We start from the raw sequence: 16,648 nt of genomic DNA on the forward strand, positions 1-16,648 counted from the left end.
GAAGACATGCAGCTGGAAAAGGGGAGAGAATTTTATTAGGCAAACATCATACGAGTATTATTATGAAGATAGTTCTGACTTCATGCATCCCTGAAAGGCTTTTGTGGATCCTCAGAGGCTGCAGGACCATACTTTCAGAACTGCTAACCAGGGAATAAAGTTTCAAAATACAGGAATACAAGATTTGCCATCCCATCAGCCCCACATCCCATGTAGCTCAGTATTCTGATTGGTAGTGTCATCACACATTTGCATACAAGAAATATCCCAAATGAGTGAGAAATCTGAGAAGACTTATAGGAAATGAGGGAAGCAAATAGAACCAGGAGTGTTAACTGATACTGTAACAACAACACTGTAATAATTGAACAATTATGAAAGACTTAAGAACTCTGACCAACACCAACATCAACCAGAGGACCAGTGATGACGAATGCTGCCTCCCTCACAACAGAGAGGATAATAAAAGCAGGATAAGACACACGTCTTTATAAGTGGCCAATGTAAGAATCTGTTTTGCTTAATATTTATTTGACACCAGGGTTTTATATATTTTTTCTCTCCCAAATTAGGAATGAGGAGTAGAAGCAGGAAGGAGAAAAAAATGTTTTGAAAAGAAAAAAAAATTAACAAAAAAAAAAAAAAAAAAAGAACTAGTTCATAACATGGCAGATTAACCTCACTTTCTTTTCTTTTTTTTTTTTTTGACAAGCTTATCATTACATTGATAATTCAGGGGTATGCTATAGACAAAGCTGATCCAGATTTCTGTAATATATTTGACAAAGTCTGCCACGCTATGGATACAGTGGAATGATGCAAGTTAAACAACAGTGCAATTCAATGAATTCATCTGTAAAATGGGGATGATAATATTAGCACTGATCTCACAGGATTGCTGTGAAAATCAAGTGAGACAACCTATAAAGAGCTTCGCAAGCCTTAAATTGCTATACAAATACAAGAGAGAGGAGAGGAGAGGAGACAGGAGAGGAGAGACACAGAGAAAGAGCTATAATGGCCTTGTGCCTACATAACTTTTCTTTAGTTACTTCTCTCCATAGTGTTGAGATAAAGTTAGAACCAATGAAAAGTGGGGAAAGCATCAAAACAAAAGGCAATGATTTGATTTCTCCTTTACGCATCTAACATCAGGGTGTTTTTTAAAATTATTATTATAAAGACAGATGTATATACTAATGATGATACCAGACTGAGACTCAGTGTATCTAGATTCTAGTACTAGTTCTGATTTCACAAGACATGGCCAAGAGAAAACAGGCCTCCCAGCTTTACTGGGCCAATCTCCCTCCCTCCCTATTTTTTCTTTCTACCTGAATTCTAGACCCACTAGTCCCAGATGGCTAAGTTTGGCCAAGGTCTTGATAACAGTGGCTATAGAAATTTCAGAAAAGGCAGAGATAAGTTAGGCATGAGCGAAAACAGTTGGGTATGAAATAACTTTTTAAAATGCATTTTAAAGGTTATTTATATATACATACAAACATAATTTTTTCCCCTCAAAATCCTTATGAGAATACGGCAGCTGAGGTGGTCACTAAGTTTGGCCATTCCGCATTAAAATATGGCACACAGAATGACATATTAGATCAGGAATATAAGAAGGAGAGCAAAACAGTGAAAAGATAGAAGATTTCAAATAAGACACCATCTGACAAGAACTGTGTGGGCATAATGATAATAACAGCAATATGTTTACAGTAATGTAAATACCCATAGGAAAAAGTCATCAAGGTTTTTAAAAAAGTATAGAGATCTTGAAAATCAAAACCAGTGAGCAGAAATGCAAAGTGTTTCCCCATCATTACTGAATTGCAATAATGCAGGTTAAAAAATATGTTTTTACCATGTAATCTCTGTACCTGAAAAGAAGACTGGAAGGGTCTCATTTCAAGCAGTTCTTTCTCAATCCTGGATTTCATTCCAGGATACATCACATTTCCACCAGTGAGGAAAACATTTTGGACAAGGGCTTCCTGTATTTCTTTAGGATACCTGAAACCAAAAAGGGCTTTAATTCAGATTTTCAAATACATTCCCTCCTAAACATCCGAATACAGGATGTTCATACTATGCTAAAATATCTGGATGAAAAGTGAAAAATTCCAAAATTCATAATCAAATACTTTGACTAAAACAATTTCAGTCAATCAGATATTTTCATCTATCTAGTTTTTTGGCACTGTGTAGAAGATGTAAGCTCCTTGAGAACAGGAACCATTTCATTTTTCGTGTTTGTAATCTGGTGGCTAGCACACAGTAGGCATGTACTTACTGACTGATGAGGCATTGAATCTGATAGTTAAATCATTTCATTCAATAATAACTGACTACCTACTATGTGTTAGGCACTGAATCAATTATTACAATTTAGAAAAGGGGAGAGTGTTAAGTATTAATGTCTATAGTGTACAACTTTGCTGTAGCACTATCTGTCATAAAGCAGAGTTTATATAAACTGGACCTCATCCAAGGAATATTTTGCTATACTGATGTGCCAAAATGACTTTGTTATAATACTGCCCGCTATCATGGAAGCTTAGAACGGTGAGTCTCCAGTATGCCAGTTTCATATATTTTTAAATATTATACTTTAAAACAGAAAAAAATTCAAAGTAGATTTGACTATTCATGTTAATAAAGGGGCCTACTAAAGACAGTGTCTTCAGTTATCTGGGTTCCCTTCCTCTTTCTTCAAATCCCAGATAAATTTTTACTTCTAAAACCTTCATATTGCATTTCATGTAATTTTTAAAAAGCCACACAAATTATAAATGCACAAAAGATGTGAAGAAAAATTTATAAAATGCTCAAATGACAAATCCATCACTGTATACAAGAAAATACTCTTAATTTTCTGTCAAGATGCACAGACTTCTAGATTCAAACTCTCCTAAACCTTCATATCTAATGTATGTTCTTCAAGCCATCAATATTTTCAAAGAATGAGGCCTCTCATAAGCATCAAGAATTAAGACATTTGAATGCTATAAATAACGCACATTCCCAAACAGTATACACAACTAATATACCTTATCCCACGTATCTTTTATTCCTACAATTATTCTAATTTATTGCTAGGGGTTTCTAGACAGAGACTGTACATTGTATAGTACGATAATTTAGCCACACACTTTAAAAATTTCAGAAATATTTTATATTTAAAATAAAATTTCAATAAAAACCTGAAGGTAAATATGCTCACATCTAAAATCAATGTTTCAACAAAACGTTTAATAAGCTACAACCCGTCAAAATTAAGGATTTAAAAAATATATGTAGGAAAAATATCTAATCATAAGGGGCATGAAATTATATGAGCAGTTTTGAAGCAGAAAGAGTTTTAGACATGGAATCAAAAGAAATGGAATTAAGTCCTGGCTCTGCTATTTACTACCTGACTTTCTTTTTTTTTCTTTTTTGTTTTACAGTATCTACATTTTTTTATTTAATATTTTTAGTTTTCAGCATTGATTTCCACAAGATTTTGAATTACAAATTTTCTCCCCATTTCTATCCTCCCCCCATTCCAAGATGGCATATATTCTGATTGCCCTGATCCCCAATCAGCCCTCCCTCCCTTCTGTCACCCCACTCCCCCCCATCCCCTTTTCCTTTACTTTCTTTTAGGGCAAGATAGATTTCTATGCCCCATTGCCTGTATATCCCATTTCCCAGCTGCATGCAAAAACACTTTTTTTTTTAACATCTGCTTTTAAAACTTTGAGTTCCAAATTCTCTCCCCTCTTCCCTCCCCACCCACCCTCCCTAAGACAGCAAGCAATTCAACATAGGCCACACATGTACCACTATGTAAAACCCTTCCACAATACTCATGTTGTGAAAGACTAACTGTATTTTGTTCCCTCCTGTCCTGTCCCCTTTTATTCAATTTTCTCCCTAGATGCTGTCCCTTTTCAAATGTGTTTGGTTTTGATTACCTCCTCCCCCTATCTGCCCTCCCTTCTATCATCCCCCCTTTTTTATCCCCTTCCTCCTTCTTTCCTGTGGGGTAAGATACCCAATTGAGTGTGTGTTAGTCCCTCCTCAGGTCAAATCTGATGAGAGTAAGATTCCCTCATTCCCCCTCACCTGCTCCCTCTTCCCTTCCAACAGAACTGCTTTTTCTTGCCACTTTTATGTGAGATAATTTACACCATTCTATCTCTCCTTTTCTCCCTCTCTCAATATATTCATCTCTCACCCCTTAAATTTATTTCATTTTTTTAGATATCATCCCTTCATATTCAACTCACCCTGTGTGTATATTCCCTTCAACTACCCTAATACTGAGGTCTCATGAATCATACACGTCATCTTTCCATGTAGGAATGTAAACAAAAACAGTCCAACTTTAGTAAGTCCCTTATGATTTCTCTTTCTTGTTTACCTTTTCATGCTTCTCTTGATTCTTGTGTTTGAAAGTCAAATTTTCTATTCAGCTCTGGTCTTTTCACTGAGAAAGCTTGAAAGTCCTCTATTTTACCGAAAATCCATATTTTGCCTTGCAACATGATATTCAGTTTTGCTGGGTAGGTGATTCTTGGTTTTAATCCTAGCTCCATTGACCTCCAGAATATCATATTCCAAGCCCTTCAATTCCTTAATGTAGAAGCTGCTAGGTCTTGTGTTATCCTGATTGTGTTTCCAGAATACTCAAATTGTTTCTTTCTGGCTGCTTGCGGTATTTTCTCCTTGACCTGAAACTCTGGAATTTGGCGACAATATTCCTAGGAGATTTCTTTTTGGGATCTTTTTCAGGAGGCGATCTGTGGATTCCTTCAATTTCTATTTTACTCTCTGGCTCTAGAATATCAGGGCAGTTCTTCTTGATAATTTCTTGAAAGATGATATCTAGGCTCTTTTTTTGATCATGGCTTTCAGGTAGTCCAATAATTTTTAAATTATCTCTCCTGGATCTATTTTCCAGGTCAGTGGTTTTTCCAAGGAGATATTTCACATTGTCTTCCATTTTTTCATTCCTTTGGTTCTGTTTTATAATATCTTGATTTCTCATAAAGTCACTAGCTTTCACTTGCTCCAATATAATTGTTAAGGTAGTATTTTCTTCAGTGGTCTTTTGGACCTCCTTTTCCATTGCCTTTCAAGGCTTTTTGGAGCTCTTTTCCATTTAAGTTAGTCTATTTTTTAAAGGTGTTACTTTCTTCAGTATTTTTTTGGGTATCCTTTAGCAAGTCACTGACTTGTTTTTCATGGTTTTCTCACATCACTCTCATTTCTCTTCCCAATTTTTCCTCTACTTCTCTTACTTGCTTTTCCAAATCCTTTTTGAGCTCTTCCATGGCCTGAGACCAATTTATATTTTTCTTGGAGGCTTTTGATGTAGGCTCTTTGACTGTGACTTTGTTGACTTCTTCTGGCTGTATGTGTTGGTCTTCTTTGCCACCAAAAAAAAGATTCCAAAGTCTGAGTCTGAATCTGAGACCATTTTTGCTGCCTGTTCATGTTCCCAGCCAACTACTTGACCCTTGAGTTTTTTGTTGGGGCAAGACTGCTTGTAGAGTAGCGAGCACTTTGTCCCAAGCTTGAGGGGCTGCACTGCTATTATCAGAGCTATTTCTACACAGCAAGCTCTGCCACACCAGCGCTACTCCTCCCCCAAGAACAGCTAACCAGGATTGCGGCCCAGATTCAGGCTGGGCAAAGCAGGTTTTGCACTCCTCCTCTAATCCAACGCTTAATTCCTCCCACCAGGTGGGCCTGGGGCCAAAGGCAACTGCAGCTGTAGCTCTGGAAGCAGCCTCAGAGTTGCACCACCTCCACTGCCCCTGCGGTGGTGGCCAACCATGAACTCTTTTCACTCTGTCCCAGCAGCTTTTCCCACTAACCTTCTCTGTTGTCTTTGGTTTGTGGGTTGAGAAGTCTGGTAACTGCCACAGCTCACTGATTTAGGGCGCTACGCCTGTTCTGCCCAGCTCCCAGTCTGGTTGGTCCTGGCACGGCCCAGGCTAGGCTCTACTCTGCCCTGCTCCCAGCTCCATGCAGTAGACCCTTCCCAGCGACCATTCAGGGTGTCCTGGGCTCCAGCCCTGCTTCTCTTTGCTATTTCCTGGGTTCTGCAGCTCTAGAATTTGTTCAGAGCCATTTTTATAGGTGTTTAGAGGGACCTGGCAGGGGGAGCTTAAGCAAGTCGCTACTTTCTGGCTGTGATCTTGGCTCCGCCCCCCCCAACAGACTTTAAATAAATAATAACATCTTTGGGCCTCAGTTTCCTCATTTTTAAAAATTAGGGGATGAGACTAGATAATCTCAGAGGTTTCTACCAGATGTAAATCTGTGTTCCCATAAATACTTCAAATTTTCATTGTCATTTCAAACCATTATTCTATAACCATTCCTTTGTTGTTGTTTAGTTATTTTAGTCATGTCCAAGTCTTCATGATCCCATTTGGGGTTTTCTTGGCAAAGATATTGGAGCCTTCTCCAGCTCATTGTACAGATGAGGAACTGAGGCAAACAAAGTTAAGTGACTTTGCCACGGTCTCTGTCTCAGACACTCTACCCCCAAATGAAATGTGAGTTGGCAAGTTAAGGTAAATGATGTTCCTCATATGGTGGAGGAATGGGAGTTCTTACTAATTAAATATTCTGGTCAATAGATTATCACACATACCAATCATTACTATGCCCTTTCAACCACTTAGAATACAATAAAATACATTTAACAGTGAAATTCCTCAGAGCCTAATTTGGTCATCTTCTGACACTTCCAAAGGTACCTGAAAACCTCGCCAGCAGTGTTTCAAAATCATCATTCCAACATCACTTCTCACTGTACTGGCAATGCTCAAAAATGCCAAGTAACAAAGGTCTTTGAATGACATTGTGACAGATACCAGATTTTACCATATTTATCTCTATTTTACAGGGAAAGTGCAAATCAGCAATGTAAGAAAGAGAGCACATGCGGCTTTGATTTAGTATTTTTCCATCAGTTTTAGGAACGATAAGGTCAAAAGAGGGATAGAGGTAGGACAGTCAAATTGAACAGGAGTCTACTTCGCCTGGTATGTTTTTTGGTTTAATTTATTTCAAAAGTGTTGCAAATTCCCAGCTTGGCTCCACTAATGCACAAATAAAGGTTTCAAGAGCAAATAAAGTTGAGTTTTGTATTACCTGTGGTTTGGAACAACACATAAGGAAGATTATGGAACAAGGAAAATCAATGAAAAAGCCAGGATGAGGTATCTTTCAGAAGTTCCTCATACTCAGATATATGCTTAATCAAATATATCTTAAAATACAGTCCTCTGGTAAATGGGACAGGAAAAGGAAGATAAACAGAAGTTGTTACTTTACCTGTCTAAAACATATTGAATCGTTTCTGCTATCCCAGCCTGTTCTTCTCCAATGAGAGATGGCTGGAAAATGATTTCTGGAGCTCGAATTCTTTCTGTACCAAGAAACAGCTGATGATATTCTGCTAAGTTAAACATGGGCTTTAAAGACAAAATATAACAAAGCATGTTATGATAGAGTATAATGATTCTTTAAAACTTTCTTTAACCATATTTGAAACCCAGTTTCCTTTTATAACTTCATTCAAGAAATAATTTCTATACATATATTATATACAAGGCTTCCCATGATTCTCCAGCAAGAATATTCATAAAAGTTCAAGAAAATGTGAGACTTCAGTTAACTAACCTTTAAAGAAAGTAAGATACGGACATGTGGGGAAACAAGGAATGGCATTTCAGACCGTAAGGATAAAATGAATAAAGGTATGACATACGGAAGTGAGAATGATAATGGTATATGCTCAGGGTGGTTTGGAAGAGGAAAACAACACACAAAAGATAGCCCGTTAGGAATGTATTATAGCACCACAGGCAGACAGTGACTAACTTGAAGCAGCACAATGACAAGGGAAATGGAAAGGAAAGAACATATGCAGTAGAAATTTTGAAAGAAGAAGCAATAGTAATTACATTCTATGAATCTAAGCATGATTCTCAAGTTTTGAGCCTGAATGACTGGGAAAATGGTGGTGCCACTAAAAGTAGGGACAAGAAAAATTTGTTAAGTACCTCCAGTGTGCAATGGACTACAATGGGCACTGAGGGAAACAAAATAATTTAGAACATGCTGCCTCTGAGGACTATTTCATGTTGTCTTTGTCTCTGTTTTTTTTTTTCTTTCAAACTCAGATCCTTCCTGCTAAAATGGCTTATAAACACACAGGTCTGCAATATCAAATAGTTCACAATGACTGCCACGAAACGAATGAAAGTACCTACAAATACAAGCTAAAGTATTAAAAAGTGAGTGTAACACACTCCTATAATGTCTGCTTTTGGGGGGCAGAGGCTGGTGGATCCCCTGAGCTCAGGATTTCTGAGCTGCAATGAGCTAAGCAACTAACTGGGTGTCCATACTAAGCCTGGCACCAAAATAGTCAATCCCAAGGCTGGAGGAAGAGAGGGGAAACTAGGATGCCTAGTTGGGGCAAGCCGCTCTAGGTCAGAAACAGAACAGGTCAAAGCTCCTATGCTAATCAGTTAGTGGGACTGCATAGTAGCAGAATGAGGGAGAGGGGGAAAAGGAAGGAAGGGAGGGAGTGAAGGATGGAGGAAGGAAGCAAGGAAGGAAAGAAAGAAAAAGAAAGGAAGAAAGGAAGGCTACCTAATATGACAATTACAATTCTTATGCGTTGATCCCATCCATCAAAAAGGGACAATGTGCCATCAAAAAAGCTTTTCAAAACTGAGTAGCATCTTACACTTAGGAGCCTTTTACTGACCAGGAGCACCCACTTCATGCAATTTTAATCAATAAACTTTAGATTTACATTCATTCCCATGCTAGTGCTTGGGAACCTGAGATGAAAAGGACTTGCTCAGGCTTGAGCAGGGACCATGACTATTTCAGTCTCAGTCTTTAAATTAAGTTACCTTGCAATGACAAGTAATTTGGATAAAAATAAAGATGAATATTAGTGACTGTATTAGTGTTTAGAAAATGTTTTTAATCTGGAAAGCCCATGTTGCAAAGGGCTCAAATTGATACTTCAATGAATCTATGATCTTATCTGCGTGGGTACTCCTTCACATGGTATAGATCACAACCCTTCTCTTTTTATCCTGTGTGACTTTTAAAGAAAATCATGTCTTTTGCTTTTTTATTATGGTCATTCTTTGATATCCCACCCTAGTCCCAACAAATGAGCCTTGCGTGTAATAAAGATAAACCAGACAACAGAGTGACCAGGTCTGATAGCATATACAACATTCTACCTTATGGAAAGGAGGAAGGTGCTTCCTTATCTCTTCTCCAGGGTCAAGACTGGTTACTACAGTTACTAAGTATACAGCTTAATTTTAGTTTTCTTTTTATTTACATTACCAAGTCATTAAATATATTGTTCTCCTAGTTTTATTTACTTTATATCATTTCAAACAAGACTTCCCAAATTTCTTTGGAATCCTCATATTTGTTGTTTGTTCCACCGCAACATTTGATTTCATTCATAAGCTAAAATCCATTCTGCCAACCACATTGCACTTTGCTTCAGTTTCTGAAAACCTTCTATATGACTTTTGTACTGGAGGTGGGGGGAAGAGGAGATGCTGAAAGGGGAGCGTGAGGGGAGAGAAAAGGAAGATTAAGAGGAATCTTTAGATCTCACCATTGTGTGAACACTAATGAAGCCTGTCATTGCCCTGCTCTCCCTACATGACTGGTCCATCTGTCTTCTTTTACGCCATGTCATGAGTTCAATTCTTCCTTGATAATGTTGTAATACTCTTATGCCCACCACAAACCTCTCTCTCCATTGCCCCTTGGGTGACCCATAACTTGAAACTTCCTGCATAAACACTCAGGTCAAATTCTCAAGATTATGGTTCTCATTTAGAGAGGCTTGTAAGCTGGAAGCAACCAGGCCCCATTATGATGCACTAGTTTAATGAAAATAGAAGCATCTGGTAGACTTTCTTGTCAACAAGGAATCTTTTCAATTTGGGTCCTGTGCTATATGTCATGACAGTGGCAAATACCTTTGGCAAGCCCTATTATGTGCATCATTTGATATAATAATCAGGGGGCCAAAATTATGTTGGTTGCTACATTTTTTTCCAAGGATTCACTATATGCACAAGACCCCTTGTTAAGAGAGGTTCTAAGGTTGTTTTTTTCCTACTGAAAATACTTTTTTTAGTCAGCAGCTATGTACAATAGCCAAAAAAAAAAAAGTTTTGTATTCTCTATACCTTTCTGCCAATTGAGTAGCTGCAAGGATATGATATGCTGCAGAAAATTGTCTGTGAAAATTTGCCTATCCACTTCCAAAGCCTTCATCAAAGATGCCCCCAATAGATGGATAGGCTAGTCAGAGATGAGAAAGCAAGAATATGGGTCAAAAATTACCGGTATCTTCTTGGTCACTTTGTGATAAAAATAAGGCCTGACATTTTTTCCAAAAATTAGGTATCCTCCCTCCTGTCAGTTTTCTTGAGGTTTGGTGCTTCAATGCCATAAAAACTGTGTCACCTCCAATACTTGGGTCTAGTCCAGAAGCTCTTTTCATCTTTGTTTTCTTTATTGTCATTTTTACTTCCTCATGCAACACTTCAGGGACTATGATGTCAGAATACAAATGTCTAAGTTTCATTAATGAAGTTTATTACTGAAATGTTGACAGATCTTTTCCATTTTTTATCTGTTCACGGTCATCTAAGTTTCATCCTTAAATATTCTCAGCATACTATGGTTTAGTTTGTTTTCCTGCTAAGCTTTCCATAAACTTCTATTTCCCTTCCACTGCATCTGTCTGTTTTATGCAGTGATAATACTCAAATCTTTCACCATCCTCCACTAAGATTTTATAAATGAGTTTATATTTTAAACTGCTGGCTACAATATCTCTTCACTTGGCAAGAAGATCAAATGTCTGTGCTAGCTGAAATGGTTTGCAGCCAGCTCTTTTGGTCTCTTTGTTGTGGCAATAAATTTACATCAGTTAAACTTTGTGAGAAAATGGTGATACTTTGTGTCAATCTGTCCTTTCATCCATTTCCAATTTTGGGGGCACTAACAATAAATGGCTCATTTAACCAGATTAGGCTGGAGCTGCCTCAGTTGCAAGGCATACCTTCTTGTTTATATTGTCTTTTAATCTGGCATTGATTACAATCTTTACTCTAGAGTAAGTCACAGACATTCAAAAGTGACTACCACATTGATAACAAGTTATTTCCTGCCTGTTAAAATACAATCATTTCATTTTGTGTAATGGCATCTGATGCTCACTATATGAATGCTTACCATGAATCACCATCTTGATTCTTTTCTTGAAAATAGGCATAACACTTCTGTATAGTTTACAAGTCCTTGGTATATCCCATTCCTGGAACCATATTTTTCAACATGTTTTTTACTATCCTCCCCAAAGACTACCTATGCATTTAAGTCAACAAATATTAAAGTATATATTTATTTAATTGTAAGAGTTCTATTGAGTTCTTCATACAATTTCTCTAGCTCTTCATCCTCTGCAAGTTACTGGCACATAAGTTACACTTATCTTTGTGGTAGTCTCTTTGTAAATGCAAATGATGAAGGGCATAATAAGAGATGACCACCGTCCAATGAAATATCTGTTGCCCCAGACACACCAACTTAGACAACTCCTTTATTTGCCTCTCCAAGGGGAGTCTGTGAGACATCCTTTCGTTTAACTGGAACTTCTTTTTGTCTTCCAGGTTAACTTATAGCAAGAATGTCAAGAAGGATACATTGGACAAGAACATCACCTTCAGAATACCTATAGCTAAACTTTATTTATAGAACTATCTAAAAACTATTTAACGTTTAGCATCCTTTGTTCCCTTTTCCACTAGCCTATCGTCAACACAGAAGCAGAAGGAAGTCATACAGCACTAAGCGCCATTTTTCATCTTTCATTATTTCAGAGATTTCCATGTCCAAAAGGAAATCACTATCACCAAGTAGCCAGCCTTCAAATGATAAGCCTCTCTATGCTGGTTCTTGGAAAACAGATACAATAGCTTACTAGGACCATTCTTAGAGCCTTTCCCACATGGTAGACCATTCCAAAGATTGTACTCTCCTGGAGCAGTCTTCAAGAACTCAGGCTCTTCTCAATAGCACAATGGAGAATCAGTAGGACTTTGTGAAGGCTCAACTAAGCTTCTAAAAATTTTCCCCAGTGGATAACACCTAACAGTTGCTTTTCAGAGACTCATAGTTTAGAGCTAGAAGGGACCTCAAGGGATGATATGGTAGACTCTCCTGCTTTGAGACACTTCCATTTTACAGATGAGGCAGCTAAGAAATAGTGAATTTCAAAAACACAGACTAGAATAACTAGCTAATCTTACCATGATTATTGATGGCCCTACTAAAAGGCAATGGAAAATCATGTGGAGGTTATAATCAGGATCCAGTGTGTTATCAACAATGTGTTATAGGAGCCACATCTTAATCCCTCTCCCCACAACTCCCACTCCATGCAGGTTAGGCAGTTTTTTTACCTTAAAAGGTATTGAGTTATTTCTTGGTTGGCTCAGGGGACTACGAGTTCAAACTACTGAAAACACTTTTTCACAGCTTCAGTACATAGAAGTTTGGGAGGGGGAGAAAGGTTTGCCTGGTGGATCACAATGGTTATCACAAACAACAGAGCTCTGCTTAGCTGAGTCAACTCTACGTGTCTACAGTGTCTACCCTTACTGAATATCCTTCTCTTACTATGGCTAAGATAATCTTCTGTTGTTAACTGTTAAATTCTGTGCCAGTGTTAAATCTAAACTACCAGAGGACTGGCCTGAATCAGGGCCCAGCCCAACACAACTTGTACTCAAGTAGTATAAAAGACATTACTTTAAGAAAAGTAAGCCTGGAAAAATGGAGAGACCAAATATTGCACAGTGCCCATAAAACTTAAAAAAAAATCAGAGAAGGCTCTCCATTTTAAGGATTAGACTATCTATATTTACAGGATTTGTGGGAAGATAGGAATGAATAATGCCGTATGAGAGTATACTAACAGAAAGTAGTACCCATGTTGATGTGATCACAGATTCATTAAACTATTGAAAACAGAGTCCATAAAATGACAATGGGTTACTAGAGTCAAACCTGCACAGTAGTAACTGGCTTCTCTACTTCAGGTGTTTCCTCAGAAAACAGAGGTTCAAAATCATTCATGCTTTCGACATCTTCTAGAGATTGTTCAAGCTGCTCCAAGTCAGGTGTCTAAAATGAAAGAGATTCTGTAACTTTAAGGAACAGCAAAGATGTCAACCTTAATTCTAGACATAACTTGTCACAGGAAGGAATATGATCTTATCTGAAGGTTTAAAAACCTACATAAAAAATGTGAAAAACTTCCTAGGCACATAAAATTATCATACACTAATGACTATCTTAATGAAGGAATTTCAAGACTTCAAGATTTCAAAGTCATAAAATTGCCTTAGCTCCCATCTCAGTTTACTCCCTTCATCATTTATCTAAATCCTATCCATTCCTTAAGATCCAACAAATCCCACCTTCCTTTGAAAAGACTTCTGTGACCACACTAACATTTCAGGAAATATTTTGTGTCAGGAACCAGTTTGGCATTAAGATACTAATATCCACTAAACAGAAAATTTGTTGCTATTACACTAGGCAAATATAGCATGGCAGCTAAATGATTTTTTTAAGATGAACTGAAGAGTTAGTTTTTGTTAATGCATATATGTTTTAGTGGGTTCTGAATTATACCAGTAGTTCAAAAATGTATCCAAAAATGAATTAATTTCAGGGATAGTGCTTTAGAGTTTAGTATTTTCTCATCTCCTTTATTAAAAAAAAAAAATTGGAGCTCCTACTATAAGCAGAGTTCTATCCTAGGCACTGTACAGAACTGAGTTAAAAAGAAACTCTTCCTACTAGGAGCAGAAACAGTGTGAGCAAAAGCAAGTAGGTAGGAAAGCACAAGATAAATCACTTAGTGGCTAAATCTAGTTGTTTACAGAAATCAACGAACTCAAAGCACTTCCATATTATGAAGAATTAGACTACTGAATAGTATGCTAATAGACAGTATCCTAAACTAATGAAGGTAAAACCTGTTCATGCTATTAAGATATCAACATATTTCAGAAAAACCTCTGAAAAACAAGAAATAATATGATTACACTTAATGTTACAAACCAGAGTGGCACTTTTTACAGTAGTAAAAAGTGGAAGGAAAGTGATTGCCCACCAATTATGGAATAGCTGAAAAAATTACACATGACTGTAATAGAATTTTATCGCATCATAAAAAATGATGAATATGAAGAATTCGGAGGAACTCGATAAAATTTATATGAACTGATGAAAAGTGAAGTAAACAGAAGCAGAACAATTTACACAATGATCATAATAATATAAAGGAAAATAACAATGAAAAACTTCTAAATGCTGATCACCAATTATAACTTCTAAGGACTGATGAAACAAGAAAGTAGTGGACTATAGATGTGTGACAAGTCACACATTTTAAGACACAGGCAATTTACTGATTTGCTATACTTCTTTGTTACAAGGGAGGAACCTATTAGGGGCAAGAGTATCACTGAAAAAGACATGTTGAAAAAGGAGGGTCAACAGGACAACCCCCAAAATAAGGTAAAGATGTTGGTAAGAGGAAATTGGGTAACAGGCAGTTTTCAGAAGAAGAAATCAAAGCTATCAGTAATTGTGCAAAAACATGCTCTAAATCACTATTGATGAGAGAAATGCAAATTAAAACAACTCTGAGGTACTACCTCACACCTTTCAGGTCAGCTTACATAACAGAAAAGGAAAAATGCTGGAAGGGATATGGAAAAATAGGAACACTAATGCACTGCGGGTGGAGTTGTGAACTGGTTCAACCATTCTGGAGAACATACCCTTTGACTCAGCAATATCACTACTAGGTCTCTACCCCAAAGAGATCAAAGAAAAGGGGAAAAGGCCTATATGAATAAACATATTTAAAACACTTTTTTAAACCTGGGAATATTCATATGAACTGATGCAGAGTGAAAAGAGCAGAACCCGGAGAACATCGTATACTGTTAGAGCAATATAAGGATGATCAACTGTGAAAAACTTAGCCACTCTGATCAATATAATGACCCAAGACAATTCTGAGACTCATGATGAAAAACGCTATCCATCTCCAGAGAGAGAACTGATGACACCTGAGTGCAAATTAAAGCATAATTTTGCACTTATTTTTTGCAACATAGCTAATGTGGAAATGTTTTGCATGATTTCACATGTATAACTGATATCACTGCTTTCCTTCTCAATGGATATAGGAGGGGCAGGAGGAAGCGAATTTGGAACTCAAAATCTTTTTTAAATGTTAAAAATAAATAATAATTTTTTTAAACATAATACTATGTGTGGAAATCCAGGAACCAGAAGGAAAAAGGTACAAAACAAGAAGAACAGAGGCAGAAATAGGACCGATATTTCCTTTGGAGTATATTACTAACCACCTGGACTGAAAGAAGAAATAGATGAAGAGTAAGAAAATCAAATCACAAGTCAGGCATAATGAGGGTAAGGGGGAGGTGGAGGAGTATTCGTTAGCTGGACTTCAATACTTCTTGTTGTTGTTTAGTCGTTTTTCTGTTATGTTCAACTCGTCCTGACCCCATCTGGGGTTCTCTTGGCAGAGATACTGGAGTGGTTTGCCATTTCCTTCTCCAGGGTCACACAGCTAGTGTCTGAGGCTGGATTTCAACTCGGGTCTTCCTGACTCCAGGCCTGGCACTCTACCCACTACACCACCCAGCTGCCCTGCAATACTTCAAACAACTATTATTTCACTGGTTTGAATAGTCTCTCCACTGATACAATCCAGAATCACTTTGTGTGTGAGTGGATGGATGAATGAGTTGTTTGGATCAAAAATACTAAGCGCTTTACCTATATTACACAGTGAAATATGGAAAGGAAAGGCTACTAGTTAGTACCAATGTGGTAACAAAGGATCAGACTGCTAGTGAGTGCATGTTATTCTTTTATCTTATAAATCATCTTTCCATCCTAATGCCTTGATCTTATGCATTAAGAAGATTCCAAGTAAACACTCAATCATTTGGCTCCAATGATTGCATCCATTCTATATGGAATCAACCCAGCCTCTTCTTCCCGCTCTCTCATTGGAGACAATAGCAATCATATACAAAGAGACAAGGAAAGGGCTGCTTTGCCAAAACAGAACTGGGCAGAAAAAAATAAAACTGGTGTTCCCTCTGAGAAGGTATTAACTTATTTCCATTATTGGGCACCATTTGACTAGAGAAACAGTTCAAAAGCAAACTCATTCTCTATCTACCCCACTTGTCCTCTCAGGGGCCCTTCAATTACCTCTGGTTTGGTGTCTACAACATCCACTTCAATATTGACTTCTGCCTGGAGGATTTTCTGCTTAGTTTGTTCCACTGACAAACTCAGTTTTTGTATATAAGACTGTAGCTCTTCTGGAGAGTCCATGTTCAATTCTACTAGGGCTTTGTGAAACTGATCCATCTGACCATCTTCTAGAAGTTCCTACAATGAGATTGTTTAGAATTTCAACTAGCTGAAGATTAATAGTGTATACACTGAGACA

The 16,648-nt window shown here is 37.4% G+C and overlaps 1 protein-coding gene across 2 annotated transcripts in view; it reads right to left on the minus strand.

Annotated features, from left to right (window-relative positions):
- Positions 1-16,648, minus strand: part of ACTR5 (actin related protein 5) — a 34,358-nt gene that overhangs the window by 1,435 nt on the left and 16,275 nt on the right. The window contains exons 5-8 of one of the 2 annotated variants that reach the window (XM_036752614.1): positions 16,405-16,587; positions 13,144-13,260; positions 7,342-7,481; positions 1,884-2,016 (exon numbers count right to left, since the gene is read on the minus strand). In XM_036752614.1, the coding sequence (XP_036608509.1) occupies positions 1,884-2,016; positions 7,342-7,481; positions 13,144-13,260; positions 16,405-16,587 (573 nt within the window). Of the gene's footprint in view, positions 1-1,867; positions 2,017-7,341; positions 7,482-13,143; positions 13,261-16,404; positions 16,588-16,648 lie in introns of both variants that reach the window. The other variant, XM_036752615.1, reaches the window with a different exon arrangement.

Source organism: Trichosurus vulpecula, chromosome 3 (genome assembly GCF_011100635.1).
Source record: "Trichosurus vulpecula isolate mTriVul1 chromosome 3, mTriVul1.pri, whole genome shotgun sequence".
NCBI classification, from domain to species: domain Eukaryota; kingdom Metazoa; phylum Chordata; class Mammalia; order Diprotodontia; family Phalangeridae; genus Trichosurus; species Trichosurus vulpecula.